The sequence below is a fragment of the Hyla sarda genome, chromosome 6 (genome assembly GCF_029499605.1).
Source record: "Hyla sarda isolate aHylSar1 chromosome 6, aHylSar1.hap1, whole genome shotgun sequence".
Taxonomy (NCBI): domain Eukaryota; kingdom Metazoa; phylum Chordata; class Amphibia; order Anura; family Hylidae; genus Hyla; species Hyla sarda.
Window position 1 is genome coordinate 272,549,004 of NC_079194.1, and position 18,931 is coordinate 272,567,934.

At 44.5% G+C, this 18,931-nt stretch overlaps 1 protein-coding gene across 5 annotated transcripts in view; it reads right to left on the bottom strand.

The window, feature by feature from the left end:
• LOC130277062 (serine/threonine-protein kinase D1-like) overlaps nucleotides 1-18,931 on the bottom strand; it is a 188,413-nt gene that overhangs the window by 101,017 nt on the left and 68,465 nt on the right. For 4 of the 5 annotated variants that reach the window (XM_056527327.1, XM_056527326.1, XM_056527325.1 and 1 more), the window contains 3 exons: nucleotides 14,720-14,858; nucleotides 3,877-4,005; nucleotides 840-1,024 (listed from right to left, as the gene is read on the bottom strand). In XM_056527327.1, coding sequence (XP_056383302.1) covers nucleotides 840-1,024; nucleotides 3,877-4,005; nucleotides 14,720-14,858 — 453 coding nt within the window. The remainder of the gene's footprint in view (nucleotides 1-839; nucleotides 1,025-3,876; nucleotides 4,006-14,719; nucleotides 14,859-18,931) is intronic. The other variant, XM_056527329.1, reaches the window with a different exon arrangement.

An 18,931-nucleotide genomic window follows, 5' to 3' on the forward strand; every position in this document is an offset into this window, starting at 1 on the left:
CAGACCTTAGTATTATCTGCTATGATTGATCCTTGACTATATGATCCCTCTACAAGATTATTACTAACTATATTAAAAAGAATAGGACCCAAGACTGACCCATGGGTAGCCGACTAGTAACTAAGCATATTTTAAATTTGTCTCTTGAAATTGAAAGCTGTGACGTGATTGGTTGCTATTGGGCAACTAAGCCTGTTTTTCTTTGACTTTTAGTTTCCGGCCATTTACCACTGATGTTACATTAAATACAATCATTTACTTTTCTATCATCCTTTCTGAATCACCCTGAACAAGCAACTTTGCTAGTGACTAAAGTAACACATTAGAGATAAAAGCCATTGTGGCCATAAATGATCATGTTACCTGTAGTGCTGCTCGCGAATATTCGCAATTCGAATATTATTCGCGAATATCGCATATTCGCGAATTCGCGAATTTCGCGAATATAGCGCTATATATTCGTAATTACGAATATTCGTTTTTTTTTTTTTTTTTTTTTCTTCACAGTACACATCACAGTGATCACCCCTCTCTGCTTCCAGCTTGTGTGGTGTAAAGAAGGCTGTAATACTACTGTGTGAGACTGGCGTGCGAAAATTCAAATATGCGAAAATTAGCATATGCTAATTTTCGCATATGCGAATTTTCGCACGTACTAATTTTGTGTATGCGAATTTTCACATATTTTAATTTTCGTATACGCGAATCTTCGCGTATGCGAAAATAAAACGAGAATATAACGAATATGCGAATATTCGCGAATATATACGAATATTCGTCCATATATTCGCGAATATTCGCGAATTCGAATATGGCCTATGCCGCTCAACACTAGTTACCTGTTGCTCTGAGATATTTCCTCCTAGGTCTTCTAAGCTGCCTCCAGTAGGTAGTGTCACAGCTCTTTGCTTGGTGATAGAACTTGCTCCTGTAAATGATCTACTGGAAAGGTGACTTCTTTTTACACCCCTGCAATTGTTAGGTATCTTAAAGGCACATCTTTTGTGATAGTTTAGACCACAGCCTAGAATATTAGAAGGTAAGAAATGTCAAAATAAACCATAAATCATATCAATAATATTTATTTAAAAAAACGTGTTTTACCTTATCTGCTTTATTTTATGTCAACATGCTGACATACTATAGGCCTTATATAATTAAGCCTGTTGTGCTATAGTATATTACTGTTACTGATATTTAATCATTTTTTGCAACAGCAAGAAATACAGGGATGTTCCAACTGTCAGACTGGGGTTTCTATTAAATACCTACAGTATATAGAATATGCAAGGCTGTCTCTGAGAGCTCCCACCCCCAAGGGGGCCCCCACAGATCAAGGTCACCAGACTTTTGGCCTTGGTGGCCAGGATGAGGGCTAGGATGATGGGTAGGCAAGAGTACAGGTTCCTGTCTACGTCCAACCTACCTAACAAAATGGAAAGTTATCCAGGAACCAACCTGCCTAGAAAATGGGAGGTACTGAGGCACTATGGATGAGAAGTTTGTGTGCACTATGGATGGGAAGTTTGTGCAGATGGGAGACTTTGCAGAGGCTGCTGAAAAAGTAAGGAAGATAGGATGTTTGTTTTGCAAATAAGTCGGTTGTGGCTGTAAGAAGTCATCCTGGTGGTCTGGGCCAGATGGAAATGACAGAAAATGTAAATGACTTTAAAGGGGTACTCTAGTGGATTTTTTTTTTTTTTGTTAAATCAACTGGTGCCAGAAAGTTAAACAGATTTGTAAATTACTTCTGTTTAAAAATCCAGTACTTATCAGCTGCTGTATACTACAGAGGAAGTTCTAATAGAATAGAAAACATTTTACAGAGAACAATAAGACCAATAACTCATAGGTTATATTTGATTAAAGGGGTTCTCCAGTGGAAAACTATTTTTTTAAATCAACTGGTGCCAGAAAGCTAAACAGATTTGTAAATTACTTCTATTTAAAAATCTTAATCCTTCCAGTACTTATCAGTTGCTGTATACTACATAGGAAGTACTTTTCTTTATGATTTTTTTTTCTGTCTGACCTCAGTGCTCTCTGCTGACACCTCTGTCCATGTCAGGAACTGTCCAGAGTAGGAGCAAATCCCCATAGCAAATCTCTCCTGGTCTGGACAGTTCCTGACAAGGACAGAGGTGTCAGCAGAGAGCACTGTGGTCAGACAGAAAATAAATTCATAAAGAAAAGAACTTCCTCTGTAGTATGCAGCAGCTGATAAGTACTGGAAGGATTAAGATTTTTAAATAGAAGTCATTTACAAATCTGTTTAGCTTTCTGGCACCAGTTGATTTAAAAAAATAGTTTTCCACTGGAGTACCCCTTTAATCAAATATGACCTATGAGTTATTGGTCTTATTGTTCTCTGTAAAATGTTTTCTATTCAACATGGTGGAAAATGTAGTCATTGTTTAGTAATAATGGTGCTTCTGGTGTGACAGTATTATTTTGGCTTTGTGTTATGGTATTTTTGGTTATACTGGTCTTTGTATAGTATATAGCATGTGACTGTGTTGATGCGATATTTCAACATTTGATGTCCCACTTTTAATATTGCCAAGGGCTACAGTTTGACTGGCTCTGAGAACATATTCATATGTACTTCAAATTGCAGAAGAAAGTTAAAGGAGAATCTATTAAACAATATATGTCAGTTTTTGATTTAAACATATTTGTGGAGAGCTCATTTGCACAAAACATTTGCAATTTTCTGGTTGGGATATGCAATGCCCAAAGCTTTTGGAAAATGGTATAAAAATTGCATTATTTACTTTAATTTACAATAGAAATCTATGCCAGCTTATAGCTGGTAAAGATTTCTAAGTCTGCCACATGGGCAGCCACCGATGTCTAAGTAAATCTCCCTTTTAATTGTTATGCAAAAGAGTACGTTCACACAAGTGTATTTTGCTGCTTATTTTAGTGTGGATTTTGCTGCAGATTTTCAGCTGCTTATTTTCTGCAGCTAATTTTCAACAGCTCTTTTTCTGCTGCTTATTTTGTGTTGGTAAGTCAATAATAAAATAAGCAGCAGAAAATAAAAAGCAGCAGATCAGCTACAGAAAATCCGCACAAAAATCAGTTTGTGTGAACAAGCCCTATTACAGTTTAATAATAGAGAAATAAATGAGTTCATTTAGTATATGTCTGGTGTGTAGAGAACACTTCCCAGAATGCAAACTATCGAACAAACTCCGTGGAAGCATTGATCTGGTAAAAAGTGCAGGAAGGTTTCAGTCATAAAGATATAAAAATCACAAATCTATCTCTGGACTATATGTCACACAGAGTTAACACCAGATACAATAAGTTATACATGTTTTTGTACCTACGTTAAAGGGGTACTCCACTGCTCCCAACGCTGGAGCTGGCACTGGGAGCTCGTGACATCATAGCCCCGCCCCCTCATGATGTCTCGCCTCCTATATGCAAGTCTATGGGAGGGGGCATGGCGGCTGTCATGCCCCTCCCATAGACTTGCATTGAGGGGGCGGGGCGTAACATCATGAGGGGGGGGGGGGGTCTATGACGTCACAAACTCCCGGCACCGGCGGCTCCAGCATTCTGAACAGTTTGTTCCAAACGCTGAGAAGTGGAGTACCCCTTTAAAATTATAAAGGCATAAGGGGAGATTTATCAGATTTATCAGAGTTGGGAGTCAAAAACTGTCTAATTTTGCCCATGGCAACCAATCACAGCTCATCTTTCATTTCTTAGACTGCTTTGGTAAATTGAAAGCTGGGCAGTGATTGGTTGTTGTGGACAAATCAAACCAGTATTTGACCATGGCAACCAATCATAGCACAGCTTTAGTTGCTATGGGGAATAACGACAGTTTTTCTTTTTGACAGTGTATATAATGCTTCAGCTTACCTTGGCATTTTAGGCCTTGTCTCACTAAACCAAACAACATTTCCCCACAATAGTCACAAAAGGCAGGAGATTTGTAGGAGTGAACTAATAGGATGTGAGGTCGGATTGAGAAGTCGAGGGACACAGAAGCTGTATGAAAAAAAAGAATAATGATGAAAGTTTGTCATTTTTTATAATAATAAGCTTGAAAACAACGATCACTTAACACTGCAAGTTGATAAACAAATATTCTAAAGTCTAACAACAAAGGAAGGTTGATCTCGGTGTATGGGCAAAGTAATTGCTGATAGTGTGCTATAATATAAATGTCCACAATAAACCATTAAAATATCCACAGTTATTCATTATTACCAACTATTTCTGTCTAGGTTGACTGGTATAGGCCCTGGTCGAAGCACTGGGATAACTTAGCTTTCAGTAGGTAATAGGGTTTATTTGACATGTATTAGTTCAAAACACACAATATATATAGGGGGGGGGGAATTTATCAAGTGATTTAGACATTTTGCACAAAAGGCGCATGTGCGTTCCGTGCGACTTTTCTGAAACTTTTTACCATATAGCCAATTTGTGGGACCAAAACACTGCTCACAGTCAAATCGGAATGGTTGGATGCAGTGGTCAGGGATTTATCATAGTGACTTTTTTGGACACATTTTTTGATGGAAATCAATGGCAGAGTTACTATACTTACAAAAATGACTGGGCACAGGCAAATGGTGTACAGCAGTCACGTGAGCCGCTGCCTCTCATGACACTAGGACATGAGGACAAACCTATGAATATTTAAATAAAAGGGTGGGCTTAATGAGTAGGCTGGTGAATTCGGCAACCCAGCATTACGCCTCCCAGCGAATCAGCAACCTGTTGGAGCGGCCGCAAAAGAAGAGAGGCAACTGTGCATGCACATCCCAGTGAGCTACCAATTGCACAGCACTTTACCACAGCCTCTTAACTCTCGCTAGAATTTTGACTGTGGTACGTGAGTTTGTGCAAGCTCCACTGGACTTCTGGGCAGCCAAACTTGATTTGGGGCAGCAACTAGCAGAGTTTGCCCACAGCCACACATACAGAGCAAAAAAAAAAGTCCCCCCAGTATCTTTTAGCTAACTGATTAGGACTAATGTTGAAAGTTTTAAACTGTTATGTATACAAAATTTGGGCAATTTTAGGAAGATTCTCAATGTTTTTTATTAGTTCAATCTTTCACATGTGGGATTGCTCTAAAGTAACATTGCTATGCTCTGTCCAGTTAGCTGTGTACGGGCAGTAGCAGAAATGCACTGTTCCCCATTCTCTCCCTCTCTCTCTCTATCTCTCTAAATAGGTTTGCCCAGTGATGTGCCCAATGCTAAAGACAGAGAGTATTGCATATAGCTAGAGATGAGCGAATTTTTGAAAAATTTGATTAAGCCGATTCGGTTCGGTCCGAATTTATTTGTGCAGAATCGCTATTAAAAACACTTTGCCTTGTCCTAACACGCATAGAGAGTGTGCTGTGTTAGTGAAATAATATTGTTATTCAGTATGACATGCAGATTATAGGCATCGCTATTAGAATAACTGCCGCAGAGCGTCTGGATGTGGCAGATTTTTTATGTAATTTTTATTTAATTTAAATGGGCACTATCACCAAATTATTTTTTTTATATATTGTAGTACTTATGTACTACAACATATCTCTAATATACCTTCATAATTTTTTTTCCCATTAAAATAGTTTAATTCACATTTAAAAACCGGCCACTAGGGGTCTCCCTCCTAGCGGCCGGCTGCAGCCTGGCAAGACGTCACGATTGAAATCGAACCGATGCCGGCAGGGCATCGGTCCGAATTCAGTCAGGCTGAGCTCGCTCCCTGCCTGTCAATCAGACAGGCGGGAGGGAGCGCTTTGAATGAAGAGAATGCGCGCAGGCTCCCTGGCCTTGCACGCAGGCCCCGGTAAAATATCATGCGCAGCGGCTCCGCTATGACTGTTCTGTTTATTCTTTTGTGGGCGGGCGGGTGTGTAGGGGTAATGGATTGAGCGGGTGGGGGGTAGTGGATTGAGCGGGGGGTAGTGGATTGAGCGGGGGGAGTGGATTGAGTGGGGGGGGGGAGTGGATTGAGCGGGGGGGAGTGGATTTAACGGGGGGAGTGGTTTGAGCGGGGGAGAGTGGATTGCGTGGCAGAGGGGAGTGGATTGAGCGGCGGGGGAGTGGATTGAGCGGCAGGGGGGAGTGGATTGAGCAGCAGGGAACGGGAAGTTCGACAGCTGCGACCATCACAGATACGGTGTTCACCTATATAGTATGCCTCCAGTGGCTACCCCACTACAACTCCCAGCACGCCCTGACAGCCAATAAATGTCAGGGCAAGCTGGGAGTTGTAGTGGTGAAACAGCTGGAGGCACCCTGTATAGATGAACTAATGGCAGAAGTCCCCCCCAGCAGGCATCAGTGACGTCGCTCCTGCTGGGGAAGTCTGCTTGGTAGTGAGCACACTACCAGGCAGACAAAAGGTATTTTTAATATGTAAAAAAAAATTAAAGGCAGGGAGGGGGTTAGGGATACATGGGCAATAGGCAGGGATACAAGAAAAAAAAAGGATGGTGGGAGCTACTCTTTAATTTAAATTTATAAAAATTTTTTGATTACCCATTCTGGTGAGCATCAAGTTGGCGGTCTTTTAACAAGCGAGATCATACCTGTTCCTCCAGCCCCTGCCTCTCAGCGCCCCCCCTGACTATGAAAGTGCGAATGTTTAATTTAATCAGTTATTGTTCATTGTTATCGCTCCAAGCTGTTTCATTGGATTCTTGTGATAATTCCACAGGTAAGGCCCTTTTCACACTTTACATTCATCCATTTTAAAGATCCGTTATAATGTTCCGTTATGAAAACCCTGAAAATTGTCCGTTACATTACGTTACGGGCAGTAGCAGAAATGCACTGTTCCCCATTCTCTCCCTCTCCCTCTCTCTCTCTATCTCTCTAAATAGGTTTGCCCAGTGCTGTGCCCAATGCTAAAGACAGAGAGTATTGCATATAGCTAGAGATGAGCGAATTTTTGAAAAATTTGATTAAGCCGATTCAGTTCGGTCCGAATTTATTTGTGCAGAATCGCTATTAAAAACACTTTGCCTTGTCCTAACACGCATAGAGAGTGTGCTGTGTTAGTGAAATAACATTGTTATTCAGTATGACATGCAGATTATAGGCATCGCTATTAGAATAACTGCCGCAGAGCGTGTGGATGTGGCAGTAACTCGGAGGGACAACCTGCCTCCATCTCTACTTCATACTGCCATGGTTTGTCTGGGTCCTCTGTCTCGCCTTCCTCATAACCCTCTAGCTCCTCTGGCTGCTCCTGCTCCTCCTCTCCTGTCAGATGACTAGAAAAACAGCCCATTTTGTGAAACCTAAACTGTGCTCCACTGTGCCCCTCCCCCTCCTACAGTTCAGCCCCCACAGGGCTCATGGGGCCGTGAGATGTAAAGACCACGTCTCCAGTGCCCTGACCAGCCAACGTTTCCAACACGTGTTATAGGAAATGAAGCAGTGGAATGACGTTGATCATGCCGTAATCCTGGCGACAAATAATGTGGCTTCCTCAAAGGGCCTGAGCAAACGGCAGGTGTCGCGTATGAGCTGCCACTGGTTGACATTGAAGTTACACATGGGAATACCCCTATCCACTTGGATCATCAAGAAATCAGTAATGGCTTTTCTCTGTTCATATAGTAAAACCAACATATGAAGGGTGGAATTCCAACGGGTGGCAACATCGCAAATCAGACTATGTTGGGGGATACCGTTCTGACGCCGCAGCTCAAGGAGGGTGTGCTTTGCGGTGTACGAGTGGCTTAAGTGGACGCAACGTTTCCTTCCCATTGTTAGGATGTCTTGCAAATGGGGGGAACACTTCAGGAACTGCTTGACAACCAGATTGAACACGTGTGCTATGCAGGGCGCATGGCTCAGCCTTCCTTGTCGCAGCGCAGACCAGATATTCTTCTCTTTGTCAGTCACCATGGTTCTCATTTCCAGTTTCCATGGAGTAAGCCATGCTTCGATTTCTTTATGAATTACTTTTGGCAGTTCTTCCCCTGTGTGACTACGTTCGCCAAGGCAAACCATGTGAAGAATAGTGTGACACCGCCGTGCCCTGCACACATGGTATGCTGAAGGGGCACTGAGACTTAGCCGTGCAGTGGAGGCTGAGGACACAGTGGAGGATGAGGAGGCGGAGTCGCACACTGTCACAGGACCAACAGCCTGGGAGCGTGGAAGAGGAAGGGGTGTGACCTGTCCAAGTTGGTGTTGTGGCTGTGCAGGAACCACATTCACCCAGTGGGCCCTAAAGGACATGTATTGTCCCTGACCATAGTTTCAGCTCCAGACATCGGTGCTGCCGTGCACTTTGGTACACACCGACAGCCTCAAGAACTGGTCCACCTTCTCTTTGCAAAGAAATGACGGCTTGGGACTCTCCACTTCGGCTCGGCACAAGCCATCAGTTCTCTGAAGGGTGCAGAGTCCACCGCTTGAAAAGGGAAGGACTGCAGCACCAGCAACTTGGACAGGAGCACATTCAGCTTCTGCGCCGTTGGATGAGTGGGTGCATACTTTTGTCTCTTGGACATGGCTTCGCCGATGGATTGCTGGTGGAATGACTGACTCAAAGTAGGAGAAGCAGGAGCATCTGGAGTGACAGAAGGAGGGTATGACACACAGCTCCCTTCGGCTGAGGTGGTGGAGCCTTGGCTGGCTGAAAGAGTGAGCGGCATGCCACTGGGTGATGCAGCAGGCTGGACCACCACACTGGAGCCACAGTTCTCCCAGGCCGCTTTATGGTGGCGCAGCATGTGTTGACGCAGGGCTGTGGTGCCAACATTGGGACCCTGGCCACGCTTCACCTTCTGCCGACACATCTTGCATGTGCGGATGCTTAATGAAAATCTGCCACACCGCCAAGTAGCTGATTTTCCCAACAGTCTACACTAATTGACTGCTACTGCCGCCATCTCCAAGAACCCCTGTTCCACTACCTCCTGGGAAGGTAGGCTGCCGCGAAGCAGATGGTCTCCCCCGGGCATGTTTGGCTTCAGACTTTCCACTTCTGCCACCATGCTACCACCGTACTGGCTCAGCTGCTGCCTCACGGGCAACCTGCAGCCCTCTTCTGATGATGATGAAGCCCCTTCTGCACCTGGCTCCCAATTGTCTGTACTAGGGATGTCCCGATACCATTTTTTTAAGACCGAGTACGAGTACCAATACTTTAATTCTTGTACTCGCCGACACCAAGTACAAGTACTTATATTTTAAAGGGAATCTGACAGCAGGGTGACCCGGTTTCTGGCGCTGTTTATCGTGCTGATACGTGGTTCCTTGTTGTGTACAATGGAGGCGGCTGCTGTAGTATGAGCCAAGATTTTTCTCTTCTCCATTGGACAGAACAGGGAATTTGCATTGGCGGTGAGACCGATGATCACATGGTGAGCAGCAGTAGAAACCGGGTCACCTGCACTATCTACATATAAATTCAAGTCAGTGCAGGTGACTCTGCTGTAAGATTGTCTTTAATAGTAGGTAGTATCCCCTTGCAGACATTAGCAGCAGCCCCCTGGCAGTCATTAGTAGCAGCCCCCCTGTAGACAGCAGCCCCCCTTATAGACAGCAGCCCCCCTTTAGACATAAGTAGCAGCCCCCCTGTAGACCACAGCCACCCATTAGACAGTGGGCCCCCATTTAAACAGCAGAAGGCCCCCTTATTAGACAGAAGCAGGGCCCCCCCCCCATTAGACAGCAGCAGGGGCCCCCCTTTAGACAGCAGGAGGGGCCCCCCTTTAGACAGCAGCAGGGCCCCTCTTTAGACAGAAGCAGGGGCCCCCTTTAGACAGCAGCAGGGGCCCCCTTTAGACAGCAGCAGGGCCCCCTTTAGACAGCAGCAGGGCCCCCAATAGACAGCAGCAGGCCCCCCCCCATTTAGACAGCAGCAGGGCCACCCTTTAGACAGCAGAAGGGCCCCCCCTTTAGACAGCAGAAGGGCCCCCCATTAGACAGCTGCAGGGCCCCCCCATTTAGACAGCAGCAGGGGCCCCCTTTAGACAGCAGCAGGGGCCCCCCTTTAGACAGCAGCAGGGGGCCCCCTTTTAGACAGCAGCAGGGGCCCCCCTTTAGACAGCAGCAGGGTCCCCCCTTTAGACAGCAGCAGGGGCCCCCCTTTAGACAGCAGCAGGGCCCCCCTTTAGACAGCAGCAGGGCCCCCAATAGACAGCAGCAGGCCCCCCCATTTAGACAGCAGCAGGGCCCCCCTTTAGACAGCAGAAGGGCCCCCCTTTAGACAGCAGAAGGGCCCCCCATTAAACAGCTGCAGGGCCCCCCCATTTAGACAGCAGCAGGGGCCCCCTTTAGACAGCAGCAGGGGCCCCCCTTTAGACAGCAGCAGGGGGCCCCCTTTTAGACAGCAGCAGGGGCCCCCCTTTAGACAGCAGCAGGGGCCCCCCTTTAGACAGCAGCAGGGGCCCCTTTTAGACAGCAACAGTGGCCCCCCTTTAGACAGCAGCAGGGGCCCCCCTTTAGACAGCAGCAGGGCTCCCCGTTTAAGCAGTCACAGCCCCCCCATTTAAACAGCAGCAGGGCCCCCCCAGTAGACATTAGTAGAAGCCCCCCTCCTTGCAGGCAGCTCACCTCCTCTGTTGGGTGCTGCTGCTCCACTACCCCGTTCTCCCGTCCTACGGTTGGCGTCCTATGGAGGAGCATGTGACATATACATCCCTCCGCTTCCTCCTTAGCGCTACGCTGGGCGCAGGGGAGGAGGCGGAGTGATGTATATGTCACATGCTCCTCCATAGGACGAGATGATGCAGCCTGGAGGACGGGAGAACGGGACAGCAGAGCGGCACCAGGTATCGGGCATGGTATCGGGGACATTAAACGAGTCCCCGATACCATGCAAATGGCTAATATCAGCCCCCGTTACCGATACCAGTATCGGTACATCCCTAGTCTGTACGTCACTGATGTCCTCCTCAGGTTTCCCAACAGTGTCTGCTTCAGGACCCTGAACGCTGGCAACACCACCTCCCACGTCACTCTCCTCATCATAATTTGCCCGCCTAGCATAGGAAGCAGCAGATGTCTCCTCCACTTCTTGGCTGGGCAGTAGCTGCTGACTGTCCTCTATTAGATTGTCCTCACTAAATAGTGGAGCTGAACCCACAGCATAAGATACTTCTGTAGGAGAGGGAACAGCATAGGACAGAGGCAATGGGAGGACAGGAACTGCTCCCGGGCCATGCCAACTGAGGGTTGTATCTGAGGAATCCACCGACTGTTGACTGGGGGTATCAGATGTCACTTGTGATGAAGTGGATTACCGTGTTAACCAATCGATGACGGCAGACGGGTTGCTGGTCGAGACACGACCGCTAGCTGATACCAGGAGATCAGGCCTCTCGCTGCGACTCCTGCAGCCACTCACCCCTAGTCTGCCGTGACCTCTGCCTGCGCCTGATGAATTTAAGCCTCTGCCACTTCTTTGTGCGCTACAGTATGCTTAAAAAGGTATTTGAGTACAACACCTGCCGGTGAGTACTTTTGCCTGGCCTATCACAGTATCTAGGCCCTTGAGAGTTTAACAGGTACAAAATAGTACACCACTAAGATGAACGAATGTGATATGCACTTATGAGGGGAGAAAAATGCGCTACAGTACTCTTAAAAAAGTATTTAATTACAACACCAGCTGGTGAGTACTTTTGCCTGGCCTTTCACAGTATCTAGACCCTTGAGAGTTTGACAGATACAAAATAGTACACCACTTAGATGTAGGTATGTGGTATGCACTTATAAGGGGAGGAAAATGTGCTACAGAATGCTTAAAAAAGTATTTGAGTATACCAGCCGGTGACTACTTTTGCCCGGATTTTCACAAAATCTAGGCCCTTGAGAGTTTCACAGGTACAAAAAAGTATACTACTTAGATGTAGATATGTGGTATGCACTTATAAGGGGAGAAAAATGTGCTACAGTATGCTTAAATAAGTATTTGAGTACAACACCAGCCAGTTAGTACTTTTGGCTGGACTTTCACAGTATCTAGTCCTTTCAGAGTTTAACAGGTACAAAATAGTACACCACTTAGATGTATGTCTATGGTATGCACTTATGAGGGGAGAAAAATGCGCTACAGTTTGCTTAAAAAAAGTATTTGATTACAACACCAACTGGTGAGTACTTTTGCCTGGACTTTCACAGTATCCAGGCCCTTGAGAGTTTAACAGGTACAAAATAATACACCACTTAGATGTAGGTATGTGGTGTGCACTTATGAGGGCAGAAAAATGTGCTACAGTATGCTTAAAAAAGTATTTGTGCACAACACCCGCAGTAGACACCAGTGCTACAGCACACAGCCGCTGTGTACTACACCCAAAATTGCACTTTCTTTCTCAGCCTCTCTCCCTTCCCTATCAATGCTTCTAGGCAGGATTTGAGCTTGAGCTGAATCGCTGCTGTTTTTCTGTGCAACACCCTGCTCTCTGTAATAGAACGCTGTAGACAGTGACTGGGAGGTGAATTGCTGCGGTAAGAATGCTTTTCTGTGAAAGACACACTGCTCACTGTCCCTGTGAGTACTTTTGCAGTATCTAGGCTTTCACAGTATCTAGGCCCTTCAGAGTTTAACAGGTACAAAATAGTACACCACTTAGATGTAGGTATGTGGTATGCACTTATGAGGGAAGAAAAATGTGCTACAGTATGCCTAAGAAAGTATTTGAGTACAACACCAGCCGGTGAGTACTTCTACCTGGCCTTTCACAGTATCTAGGCCCTTAAAGAGTACCTGTCATCAACAAAAACTTTTAATATGTTGTTCATAATCATTAATGAAGACATATTGTAATATATCTTCATTAAAAAATATTAATATTTATACCAGTTTTTTCATTTTATACTTTTGGCCACTAGGGGTCTCTCTTCTATGCCTGGTCTGCAGGCAGTTTCCTATGCTTTTCATAGTAAGTGTACAGCTTTTAGGACTAATGCTGAAAGGGCTCTGGTCCTTACACAGGAAGTTCAGTACTCTCAGCTCAGGACTCACTCCCAGCCTGGAGCAGCACTGTGAGCTACAAGCCTGCACATGCCTCTCATATAACAGAGGCCAGTCACCTCCCCCTCCCCCCTGCTCTGTGTTCTCCCTGCCCCTCCCCTGTACTTAGTCTGTATGCACACTGCAGAGCAGTGTTTCCCAACCAGGGTGCCTCCGGCTGTTGCAAAACTACAACTCCCAGCATGCCCGGACAGCTGTTGGCTGTCAGGGCATGCTGGGAGTTGTAGTTTTGCAACAGCTGGAGGTACCCTGGTTGGGAAACACTGCTGCAGAGGGAGAGCAGCATACAGGAAGACTGGCAGAAGCAGAGTACCGGCCAGGCTTCATGTGACATCATGCCTGCCGGGACCCGCCTCCTTCCACCCATCAGAAAAACAGTGCTCCTGAGCTAATGAAGAGGGAAAAAAAAAAAGGTATTTCCACAGCGTTTTAAACCTCAATAAACACAGGGATAGGCATAGTTAGAGTAAGGGACAGATGGGGAGGGGGATCAGGGAAAGTTTAGTTGATGACAGGTACTCTTTAAGAATTTAACAGGTACAAAATAGTACACCACTTAGAAGTAGGTATGTGGTATGCACTTATGAGGGCAAAAAAAATGCACTACAGTATGCTTAAAAAAGTATTTGTGCACAACACTAGCAGTAGACACCAGTGCAGCAGCACACAGTCACTGTGTAATACACCCAAAATTGCACTTTCTTTCTCAATCTCACTCCCTTCCGTATCAGAGCTTCTAGGCAGGATTTGTGCTTGAGCTGAATCGCTGCTGTTCTTCTGTGCAACAAACTGCTCTCTGTAATAGAATGCTGTAGACAATGACAGGGAGGTGAATCGCTGCATAAGAAAGCTTTTCTGTGAAAGACACACTGCTCTGTGTCCCTCTGTGCAACAGAATGCTGACTAGACTAGGAGGTGAACAGCTGCTGGGAAAAGCTTTTCTGTGTAACACACAGTGCTGTCTGTCCCTATATATCTCTCTTCAGTGAAAAGATGCCAATTATATAGGGCTGTGACATCACAGGGGTGACTGGCTGCTGATATGCTGCATCCTGCATGTGATTCAGTGTCATCCCGCTTACCCTTGTTCCCGCCTTCCCAGGATTCCTTGCCCCATGTCCTCACATGTGGATCCGCCATTTTAGATGCCCTGGAGCCTGGACCGCACTAATTGGAGTTTAATGAAGCGATTCACGCGATAGAATTGCGGCGATATTCGCATTTTTCATGAAATTCGTAACAAATTCGGATTCGTCAGATTCAATTTGCCCATCTCTAGATATAGCACTGAGTTAACCTCTTTAGAGATGGATGGCACCGGGAACAGCCAAGCTCACATTCTATACTATAGAGAAGTATAGCAAAGACTGACTTTAAAATTAGTATTAAATAATATCTTCTAGATGCCATGGCATGTTTTGCTTTGATGGATAGTTTGCAGCGATGCATTTACTGCCTCACATTCATGGCTTTACTAAGACTAGCTGTGGTGAAGGCAGTGATGTTAAGTTACATATTCAAAGTGCTTGTAGGCCTCTGGCCTATTAATGTCAAGGGTGTTCTGTGTAATAGTGCTTAACACTGGCCTCTATGCTAGCTACAGTAGGTATTTCCCTGTTTTGTTTTGAGTTAAACATTCCATATACGGAGCTCCTAGTTGTTATAGTAAGAAGACTCCTGTATTCCTGTCTCTAGTCTCATTATCAAGTATGATGTAATAGAATCCCAACATCCAGATACTTACCAGGAAGAACAACTTCAATTAAGTCCCCCTCTCCAATGAAATTGCTGGGTATAAGACGCTCTAGGACATTTTCTGAGTTTAGGTTATGTCGAAAAAGTTGAATCTTTTCAGAAACACCCAAAAATCCATATTCAGGGTACTAAAAAGATACAAAAGAAGTATTAGTAAAAGAATATTAAAATTTGTAGGAATGTAAGCAAAACCTTGTGTATGTACAAGGAAGCTACTAGGTATGTTATATAGAAAATATACATATTACATTTTGAATACATAATTGTCAATGTGTATTTCTTACTTTTATTGTGTGGGGGTGTGGTAGAACTTGTTGTACAGGTCCAGACCGTTGTGCTCTGGTGCACCTTGACATGGAGGAGTGGATTGGCTGGAATGTGCCAAATATTCCACCTCGAGTACAGTTCCTTGAACAGTTCTATCAGCTACATCTCACATTTACCTTCATTTACCTCTCATTTACATTTGGGTTTAGTGTATATCAAGCTGTCTCTAATAGTATTTTTGCCATTCTAGTTAAGTTTCCTTTCCTCCTTGGTTAAGCATGAAAGTGTTATTTTACCTAAAGGTCATTTTCTATTTTGCACTGCACCAAACATCTGTATTTTTTATATTTCAATTCATATTATACAGACCACATATTATACAGACCGCAAAGACCACAATGGGTCTAGAATTGGCCAAAATAATTAATCTAGCTGACTTTGATATATATTGAGAAACTCCAGGGACTCCACAGTTTAGTCCCATGCATTTTATTCCCTAAGGGGTCCTTTAAGTAGGAACACATACGCAGTGAATGAAGCCATAATTTGGGGAATATAATAATAATAGTTCCTTTATTTATATACAGTAACCCCAGCATATTCTGCAGCACTGTACAGAGCTTGTCTTCACTTGGGGCTCCATTGGGGCTCACAATCTAATTAACTTCAAGGCAACAGTGCTAACCACTAAGGCATCATATTGCTCAAAATATATGAACATTTAAATATATGCATTTGGCTATAAGGATAACATTTGCACACATGTACACAATGTGGAAATGAGTTGTTAATTGTCTGGATAACTATAGCTAAAGACCAAGGCAAAGCCAGCAGTATTATAAAATAAGGGCACACAAAGATTATCAATCGCACATATCCATTTGGTGTAGCTTTAAAGGGGTACTCTGCCCCTAGACATCTTTTCTCCTATCCAAAGGCCACTGGGGAACCCCGTGATCTCGGCTGCAGCACCCCAGACATCCTGGGCACGAAGCAAACTTCGCTCCGTGACGGATGACTGGCGATGAAAGGGCGGAGGCTTGTGATGCCATGTCACGGCCATGCCCCCTTAATGCAAGTCTATGGGAGGGGGAGTGATGGCTGTCATGCCCCCTCCCATAGACTTGCATTGAGGGGGCGTGGCTGTGAAATCACGAGCTAGGTGCGACTGTGACGTCACAAGCCTCTGGGCTGCACCTGATGCTCCAAACGAATGCCGGGTGCCGCAGGGAGATCGCGGGGGTCCCCAGCAGCAGGACCCCCGTGATCAGACATCTTATCCACTATCATTTGGATAGGGGATAAGATGTCTAGGGGCGGAGTACCCCTTTAATGCACCTTGGTTAATCAATGTTGAGTATTGGTATGTTTTGTGATAGAAAAGTGTCTCTTATTGAAAATGTGGCATTAAAATTAGTCCGTTCACACTAAAGTGGTACAATTTCAGTCACTGCAGGACACAAAAATACACAACTGACATTAGTGTAAGATATCTAATAACAAAAAGATGTTAATTACTTGCTATAGACATAATACTTATTTCATACATTCTTTGGAAATGCACACAATATTTATTAACCCCCCCTTATCTCAATATACAGACAGATATTGTGGTCAAGTATGCTGAATCAGTAAGCAAAAGCACATTGATGTGTGACCCAAAAAAAACCTGGTCAGACCTTTCAGTTTAGAAAGGAAATCAGCAGGTAGTTAGAAAATGCACTACAGGGCAGAAACCAACATAGCCATTTCTAGATACCAACAGCACATTGTATTAGATAATACAAACCATTTCCTTACTGACTGTGCTTTAGGATGCCATGGGAATGTAACATAGTGGCCCCGATTTACTATGAGAGTGGGGTTTTCCAAAGTTTGGGTTTTTCTTTCCCGCCATAGTTTTCTCTCATTATTTACTAATGAGTCGCACAAAGTGTCGCACGTAGTGTTTTTTGGCACATGACATCACGGGCAGACCTACCTAGGGAAAAATCCTGTCACAAGCACAGAAAGCAGAAAAGACTTCTGTGAAGGTGAAAAATGGATGAACGCAAAGAAGAAATCTCACAAGCTTTCCATGCATTTTGGAAGCTCATTTCCCACAAGATGAAGATAGAGCCCAGACCAGTTCTATTTCTCAAATGGAGACTGCAGCTCCAAACTTGAGTCAAAAATTTAATTTTGCTGTGGAGGAAATGGATATAGAAAACAGTGAGGAGGAGGACATAGCTATCACGCCCTCTCCCGTAGGCTTGCATTGAGGGGCGGGGGCGTCACACGGGGGCGGGGGCGTGACATCACACGCTGCCGGCTCTGCGGTCGACCGTAATCAGACCCGGAGCGAACACGCTCCGGGGACTGATTACAAACGGGGTGCCGCGTGCATGATCACAGGCGTCCCCAGCTGTGGGACGCCCCCGATCAGGCATCTTATCCCCTATCCTTTGGATAGGGGATAAGATGTGTTAGCACCGGAGTACCCCTTTAATATATATATGGGGACATTAATATATATATATAGGGGGCATTCATATATATGGAGGCCATGTCAGGGGGGCATTAATATATATAGGGGCCATGTGAGGGGGCAATATATATATATATATATATATATATATATATATAGGCCATGTGAGGGGGCATTAATATATAAAGGAGCCATGTGAGGGGGCATTAATATATAAAGGGACCATGTGAGGGGGCATTAATATTTATATAGGGGCCATGTGAGGGGGCATTAATATATAAAGGGACCATGTGAGGGGGCATTAATATATATATAGGGGCCATGTGAGGGGGCATTAATATACATATATATATATATATATATATATATATATATATATATATATATATATATAGAACAAAGAAGAAGAAGGAAGAAGCACCGTGATGCAGGATTCCAGATCCGTCTGGGTGCTCAGCTTCAGGGGCAGATCGACCCCCAATGTAATATCCACAAAAAAGCAGAAGCGGCACTCCAAAGTCACATCAAATAGTGGTTTATTCACTCATCTGTGAATGCGACGTTTCGGCTTATCAATAAAGCCTTGAGAAAGGCTTTATTGATAAGCCGAAACGTCGCCTTCACAGATGAGTGAATAAACCACTATTTGATGTGACTTTGGAGTGCCGCTTCAGTTTTTTTGTGGATATATATATATATATATATGGGCCATGTGAGGGGGAATTAATATATATATATATATATGGGCTATGTGAGGGGGAATTAATATATATATATGGAGGCTATGTGTGGGGCCATGTGAGGGGACATTATAATCTGTGGGGGTAATGTAAAAAGGCATTATTATATATGGGGGCAATGTGAGGGGGCATTAGAATGTATGGGGGATGTGTACGGGGACATTACTATATATGGGGGCAATGTGAGGGGGCATTATAATGTATGAGGACAATGTTGGGGCCTAATACTATACAGGGCACAGAAGGGACTACTATATGGGGCAGTGTAATACATATAGGGGGTTTGTATAGAGGTGAGGACTTTGCTGTAGCATGAATCCTAAAATGTTTGTCTGGCAGATTCGGTGAAGACGAGTTGTGATCAAGAGAAATCTTCATGATGACCCAGGACAAATGAAGAAGAAGGAGAAAAATGAGACTCGACCCTATGAGTATGTAACTATAATTACTCATATCGCCTGCAGCACCTGCGTACAGCTCAAATGTACTCCTTTATAGGGGTTATTGGGGGAGATTTGTCAAAACAAGTGTAGAGGAGGAGTGGTGCAGTTGCCCATAGCAACCAATCAGATGGGTTTTTCCATTTTTAAATAGACCTGTGAGAAATGAAAGAAGCAATCTGGTTGCTATGGGCTACTGCACCACTCTTCCGATACGCAGGTTTTGATAAATCTCCCCCATTGATCTTTTGTATAGTGGTTTTTATTCAATAACAATATAACAGTGT